Source organism: Sander lucioperca, chromosome 5 (assembly GCF_008315115.2).
Source record: "Sander lucioperca isolate FBNREF2018 chromosome 5, SLUC_FBN_1.2, whole genome shotgun sequence".
Classification (NCBI taxonomy): Eukaryota; Metazoa; Chordata; class Actinopteri; order Perciformes; family Percidae; genus Sander; species Sander lucioperca.
This window is the reverse complement of record NC_050177.1, coordinates 10,107,240-10,115,319: the sequence shown is the minus strand read 5'-3', so window position 1 is coordinate 10,115,319 and position 8,080 is coordinate 10,107,240. Positions and strand designations below refer to the sequence as shown.

The 8,080-nt window shown below is 38.8% G+C and overlaps 1 protein-coding gene across 1 annotated transcript; it reads right to left on the bottom strand.

Annotated features, from left to right (window-relative positions):
- Window positions 1-963: 963 nt before the first annotated feature.
- On the bottom strand, window positions 964-7,771 carry ap2s1 (adaptor related protein complex 2 subunit sigma 1). The gene is made up of 5 exons (XM_031296712.2): window positions 7,545-7,771; window positions 6,596-6,745; window positions 5,987-6,100; window positions 4,469-4,528; window positions 964-2,620 (listed from the first exon to the last, which is right to left on the bottom strand). Exons 1-5 carry the CDS (start codon window positions 7,545-7,547, stop codon window positions 2,519-2,521), a joined length of 429 nt encoding a protein of 142 aa, XP_031152572.1. The 5' UTR covers window positions 7,548-7,771; the 3' UTR covers window positions 964-2,518.
- Between the last annotated feature and the right edge of the window lie 309 nt (window positions 7,772-8,080).

Genomic DNA, 8,080 nt, shown 5'->3' with positions numbered 1-8,080 from the left:
TTTCCTCATATTTCATTCTTCAGTGGAGTCATTTCTTTCATAGGCAGTCAGAGTGAGGTTAGGATATCAAAGGACCCATAAGATGAAGAGTAAATGCCGTCTGTGTCCAATTGTCTGGATTTATGTTCTTGGGTCGATGGAGTAACGGCTAGAGTGGTTTAATGTAGCTGGAGTGGATATATTGACTGAGTTATTGATTCTAGATAGGCTGTCAGGATGACCTCAAAATCAAATTGCATCATTTACTGTGGTTTACTGATGTTTTACCACTAGATGGTGCTAAAATATTGGATAGAAAAATCTCAATTTCCTGTATTTAAGACTATTGGCACCTACAGGTCATCTCATGGGTTTTCTTTTAGTCTTGAGCCAACAAATATATTAAGGGAGAATATGTATTACCAGGATTTTTTGGGAAATTAACTACGTATTTTAAGACAAAGGCTGTTATATGGTTCTGCGGAGGCTCTACACAGAGCTACCACCGTAGCTCACGTAAGTGGCCTGATGTTTATACTTGTGTGCAGGTGTGTGCGTCGAGCGAGGGATCACTGAGAGATTGACTGCAATTAGCTTCGGAGCGAGTAGCAACTCTAGAGTCATAGTGAGAGAAACAAAGTGTCTCCCCTGTTCTTTCTGACCACGGTGGGAAATCTGGAGCAGGAGAAGTTAACCCTCTCCTTGAGTTCATGTTGTTTATGGAGAAGGAGACCGAGGAAATGAGTCGGGGGAAATGCAACGCTACAAAGCCACGGCCGAGCGACGTGTAGTTAAATTTTTCGAGAGGTGCACGTCAGGCTATGGCGTAGGTTTGTGTCTTCACGTACCTATGTGCGTAGCAACAGCATAGATTTTACGCAGAAGTATAAATTAGCCTTAAGTCTTGATGGGAGAATATCAATCTAATTTCAATAAATTTGCCTTTTCCATAGAGATTAATCCATTAGAAGCAGAAACGGTTGATATTCATGTATCACGTTATTTTATTATTTACATATAATGGGATGTGTTAATGTGGGTTGTTGAACTGGGAGACAGTAATACATACAAACACATCTTCCATCAACAAATACACGTGGACAAGAACGGAAGCAGTACATATTTCACAATTGCCAATCATTTAAAAAACAAAAAAGTTCAACAGTAACATTTGAAACCACCTTTGTGACTAGATATGGTTAAAATTAGAGTATGACAAGTAATTTCATAAACATTAAAGTCCAGCAAATGGAAATTAATAAAAGTGGATTTTTTTTTTGTCAAAGTTCATAAGGCTTGAAGGAGGAATTTAAAAGCCAATATATTTTACGCAATGGCAAAGGAATTTATGGATCTTACACAAGTAAATACTCCTCAGACCGAGAACCACTCTTTCTGGAATGCATGTGTTAATTTCACAATATTCAACATACTCCAAGATACTGTATGTACACGCCATACGAAGCAAACTTCACAGTACTGCTTTATGTCAAATATACTATCTACGTCCAGGTATTTTTTTTTCCGTCTGAGTGCATTTGTGTTTTAAGTGTTTTAAGTGTGACCAACAAGCACCATTTAATGTAAATGATTTCATTAAGTCATCTAGATCGTGAAATGCAATAGAAATTATTATCCGGAGTGCAGCTATCTGAGCTAACATAACCCGACACTTGTTTACCATCATCAGCCATGAGGATGTCTGACACGGCACAGGTTGCCATAACACACTGTCAAAATGGCACTCATCCTAAGTACACTCCATTCAATTATGAACTTTCCGTGGTGGGTCAATTGCTCTAAAGGGCTTTCTAGTTGTAGTTTGCTTGTACTGTGATCCAGATACAAAATGAGCAGAGGGTGTGACAATACAGCCATCACTAGCAAGGTCTTTCTTTACAAGGATTTGTAGAAATGGCTGCAAAGCTGTTGAAGGCAGTCACTCTTCATACATGGTGCTTGTTAGTTACAGTAGTGCCATTAAATGAAAGTTGAGGTTAATGAAGGGAGGATAGGAGGAGGGCGGCAGGAGAGAGCAGTGTCACACTGGTGGATCTGCATCAGTGTTTCCACACCTCACAGAGAGAAATGCCAAGACTAACTGGGTACTTCATGAAATAACTCATTTCTGCAGCCTCTGGCTTTGGGAAAAAGTGAACAGAATATGAAGTTGATTGTAACTTAGGCGGTATATGTAATGTTAACACGATGAAATGTTAACATGTTGAAATGTACAGCCTTTTTATACTAGGAGACTTCATTAGAAGTACAACAAACAGAATATTGCAACATATAGACTGCTGTGACAAACAGGTTAACTGAACGTCCATATTATATATCCATATGTAAACAATATTGTGTATTTTTTATTTTTATTTCTAAAAACACCCCCGCCTGAAGTTCTGTAAGAAGTGAAGTCTGCTTCGTAGAGGCAGGAAAATTAATTCCAGAAGTGACGGGAACAGGGAGTAGGTCGGTGTAGGTACCAGGGGCAGGGCAGCAGATTAGTGGGCCGGTAGGAAGGATGGTCGTCTGCATTCTACTCGAGCGACTGGAGCATGAGCAGCTGCTTAAGGACCTTGGTCTGACTGGTCTCCCTGATCTCTCCCGCCAGGAACATCTCGTCCACCACCGTGTACACCTTGTAAGGGGAGACAAAGTGCATTAGAGGGCGGAAAGGATTCCGGATTAAAATAGGACTACAAATTCCACAAACCACGTGTAGTAGTTGTTGGACTGGAAACCAAAGAGACATTAGCTTCTTCCTTACACACGAAAGGTTTGGGTTTCCTGGAAAATGGTTCTATACACTGACAAGTCATCATCTAAGCCCTGGTCATTACTCAACTCCACATCCGTACCATCAACATGTTAAAATAACTGCTGAATGCCTAAATGCCACACACCTGAGAGAAGTGAGTGGCTGACCTTGTGAGATCATTTTGTCCTAGGAGCAGCAAGCAGTACATTAGTCTGGCTCCGCCCTCCTACGTACTTCCGCTCAATTTTCAACTACATGTGGCCGGCTATTTTCATAAACGGACATTTAGAACCTCTACATTTTCAGAAAAGTGTTCGTTTACATGTACCCGTGTATATATGCTGTCAATGTCGTTAAGAGCACGCCACACCTGTAGGTGGCACTGTAACAAGAAGCTCAAGCCCATGTTAGCCAATCACAATCCTGAAAATAGCAACAACAGCAACGAATCACTTCCTCTTTCTCTCTCTCGGCTGCCTAAACCTCCGTTTGTCTCAGATTACATGCAAACGTGAAAACAAAGTTTTCCAAAATCTCCACTTTGGCCGGAGTTTTTAGAAATAATCATTTTCTGTGATTAAAAACGGGGTTTTCGTGTAAATGAGAGGCCAAACCACAGGAAAATATCTGCGTCTTCCCTTTGTGTAAACGGGGCCTCATTCTCCTTCAGTACATCGTCTGGGTTTGCGGTATATTCGCGGGTTTTCTCCGTTGAAATCTTTCTTTCTGGTAGGACCAGGCTAGCAGTACATAGTGGATGAAATTGGAAGTCCCTTACACGGTCTTATTTGTCGTTTTCTGAGTGTAACACGTTAAGCATGTGGGAGGATGTTAAGACACAAAGTAATTAGTAAGAACACTAGCAGCAGTTGTGGAGTTCAGAGGTGCTTGTTGGGATTCATTTCCGTCTATCAAAAGTATCCATCCCTCATTAAAATGATTTAAAAGAATCTTACTGAATAACTGCTAAGGGTGTGAATATTATATACAGTGCTGCTCGTAAGCACCATTGGCATGGTTTTATTTCAGTTAGCCTAATAGCTAACTGAGATAAGATCCATATCAATGCAAATCAAACCAGCTATTAGGCTAACTGAAATAAAACCATGCCAATCTCTAGGTATGGTGAAGGGTATGTGATGATGTGGAGCTATTTTAATTCCAAAGGCCAAGGGAACTTTATCAGGATGCATAGTATCCTGGATCCATGAAATAACTGGCCTTTAAAAATAAAAATCTGCCTTCCTCTATGGGAATTTAACATAGGGGTATGTATAATTATGGCCCCTGTATTTTAAGGAAGAACATTTATTTATTTACAATACATTATTAATTCACAAAGAAAATTGGTGTCCTTAAAAGGTTGGATTTTTCCTCTTTTTTTAAATAAAGCATTAAGATCAATTTCCAAAAGATTTTTTTTTTTATTCCTCTTTTTAGTCAACTTGACCATGGGTATGCATACTTATGAGTCTCTCTCTCTCTCTCTCTCTCTCTCTCTCTCTCTCTCTCTCTCTCTCTCTCTCTCTCTCTCTCTCTCTCTCTCTCTCTCTCTCTCTCTCTCTCTCTCTCTCTCTCTCTCTCTCTCTCTCTCTCTCTCTCCATCTCTCTCTCTCTCTCTCTCTCTCTCTCTCTCTCTCTCTCTCTCTCTCTCTCTCTCTCTCTCTCTCTCTCTCTCTCACACACACAAAAATATCAAAAGCAAGAATAGCCTTGCAATGTCCTTACCTTGTAGAAGTTGAACACAAGGTCCAATTCACACACGTTGTGGAAATACTCATTCAGCACCTTAGAGTAAAAAATTCAAACCTTTAAATTCTATCAAATGGCAGCCAGGAGATAACCAAATAGTCGACTGTGAGAAGACACAAAGATGGATGGTTAATAGTCTTAATGTGATGCATTAGTGCAGAAATAAGTGACACTGTAGTAGCAGCAGCATCCACTTTATGGTAAGAAGCCGGTTTTCATCTAAAGTATGCCTAATTAAATTGATGTGTCCCGCGTTCCAGGTCACAGCTCTTAAAATGGAGCACTGGAATTCTCATTTTTCATCAAAACCACATTGTCATAGGTCATGGCACCAATGTTCCTACGACTCAACATATATAGCCTTGTGACTGAGTTCAATACGGAAACAAATCAAATGCCCTGTGTAAGAATATGGGCCAGGACCTTTGTTACATGCCATCCAACTTTAATTTGTTTGTTTGTTGTAAATGTTTAATACAAGATAATACATTATGAAAAAGTTTTCTCCCTGAATATACTTGTGAAAGTAGCTTGACTGGTTAACTCTCTGATTAATCTCCATTTACACTTTAAGTAGGTTACCGTTTGAAGAAAAAGTTTAATTTATGAACTGAAATACACAATTAAATGAAATACTTTCACAATTAAATATACTATGACTAATCTTGGTTTATTGCCATACACTGATGAACAGACTTTTGAAAACCAGTTTTAATTAAGCAAAATCAAGTACTTAGAAAAACACCCAGAAGCAGATTTAATGATTGGTCGATCTGCTGTCCAGCAAAATTTGTAATAATGAGTAGCACAAAATACTGAAATGCATTTAGTTTGCGGTTTTTGCTGCAGTAGCACTTTATGGGCCAACTTGAGCACTGTCGGGGGCCACTGTGCCAAAGGAGGTCATACAGTAGCTGGCACAGACATTAAGAAACTGCAAAGTTTTTATCAGACCAAAATGCTTGCACATTATAAAAGTATTAGCTCCTAAATCATTGCCATAGCCATTTCAGTGTTTGTGCAATGCCTGTGCAGTCATCTGCTATCAGACTCGGTTTGTAATTAGTGATCAATTTGTTATTTTATTGCTGAAGGCTTATTTCCAGCATCACTTGACCTAGCATTATCTAACACTGCTCAAAGTCAATAATGACACACCCTGGGCATAATATAAAATTAATTTGATTCTATGAATTTGTACTGAACGCTAAACTGTGACTCATGTGTTGTCTTTGCAACTATCTGATAATCCATATTCTGTTGAAGATGAAACTGTATGTGCTATTTATCACAGCCATTTAGATAATACACTGCAGTCCATACTACCCACAAGAATGCAGGTTTGATATTAAGGAGCTGCAAGACAGTAGAGGAGGGGGAAATCTTTTAAGGAAATCATTAACAGACATTCCTGAAACCAATCAGACCATGAGAAGTAAATCATCATAGTTCACTTACTAATTCCATATATCATGTGTTGTGTGTGTCAGTTACCTCTACAAAGTTATGGATTCCCTCGAGGTATGCCAAGTTGTTATCAGTCACGTCCACACAAATACAGAAGTACAGACCAGCATAACGTCGGTAAATGATCTTGAAGTTCCTGAACTGTGAGAACAACACAGATAGAGCCTCTTAACAATTGTGTCTCTCATATTATGACAACAGCAGCAGCTTTGCTTGGATTTAAGCTTCCAGGCTTTAAGGTAAAACACACCCAGTGTATTTCTAATAACTTTGGAACAAAAGCTATAATTAAACTGATCAGCAGAACAGGATTTGTTTTCTTTTGGTAGGGTATTTCTCTAGAATCCCACCCATTGGTTAAAAGGATTTTTTTTTTCAAATTGCCTCAGAAATTCTGAAAATGGACTTGTTAAGGTAGCTAGTAGAAAATGCTTATAATGTGGGGCACTTGAGTCACCCAGTTATTTTTCCTTTTAGAGACAGTGTGGTTTCAGTCATTATAATGCGGTGCTTAATAGGATTGAGAAAAGAAAGTTCTGGTTCAACTGAACAAAGAAACATATTGGGGCCTGTCACAGAACCACCCAGAAAAAAAGATCCATGCATGCATACATATGATACTGACTAATCCCATACCTCCACAAAATTGGTGTGCTTGGCATCCCTTACAGTTACCACAGCATGCACTTCCTCAATCAACTTCTGTTTCTCATCATCATCAAACTGCATGTACCACTTGGCCAGTCGTGTCTTCCCTGCTCGGTTTTGGATGAGGATGAAGCGGATCTATGTGATAAAATTATTAAAAAAAAAGAGAGAGAGAAATGGGATTACAGCAGAAATACTGTACTGAATACGTCACTTGACTTGAAACAGATAATTCATAGATCAGACACGACTGTCACTCGTTTACAATTGAACGTTAGTTATTAATACCGTTTCAAATATGTTTATTGTTAAAACATTTTTATTCAACAATGAAGTTTGCATGGCATTTACATGTTCCTTTAAGAATGATCATAACAAAAACAGCGACAGACATCATACAAATAGAAACAGTGACAGACGTTATACAAATTATATATATATAAATAAATGAAAAATAAACCCGACATGGCTTAGCTACCACCCCCTCCCTTAAATCCCTACGTTGTTATTAATATCTAGTTGTAGCTATATCTGAATGCCTAGCAGTATTTCTCTACAATTATTTAACTGTACCTTGAAAAATACTGGAAGGTTTAGCTTGAGCTAACGTGTAAGTTAGCAGTAGCTAACTCAAACCACACCCATTCATTTTGACAACATGATTGTGCAAGACCTTAGACAAAGTCAAAATGATTGCCAGGCGATCTATTTGAGTTAGCTAAGTGGTAGCCGGTCTCTGTGATAAAACATGGTGACTTCAGATCTGTGGCTTTAGCCTGCTATGGTAAGTTAGCTAACGAACTAGCTAGATAGCTAACGTTTTCTCTTGAATGATTGAAGGGCTTATCAAGCGAACTATCAAATGCTAGCAGGCTAGCGGTAACACGCTACTATAATGAGAAAAAAATAGAACAGTGTTCAACTGTGAGATATTTACCATTGTCGTCTCCCAAAGATGGACCTGAAAGGATCCAGAATAGCACGTTCCTGAACAATTATGCTACGATTTTACATAAATACATCAGTAATTTCTTCGACCGCTTCTCCGCTATCTTCCCCGAGCTAACAGGAAGTGCAAATCTACGCCAAGTTGCGTTGCATGGAGGGGAATGTAGTTTTTGTCGCCATATTTAGAGCCAATGGAAGCCTATGGCACTACAACAACCAGCCTCCTTCCGCGGTGCCGCTTGTTGTGTCATACTTTGCATCACATGAGAAGCAAAAGGGCCGTTACTGATTTTCTGTAGCAGATTGATGTGTAGGATGAGTCGAATTTAAACAAACTATGATTTTAAGTAATGATAACGATGACAAACATTTTAAACATTGTAATGTGACACGTAACATCACTCAGACTTATCACGTACGTTTTCAATGAAACATTTTATTTACATTGCATTTAATATAGCCTACTACAAGAGTGTCCAGTATCATCAATCAACAAATGAGAGTATTTTTACTATACCAAATGTT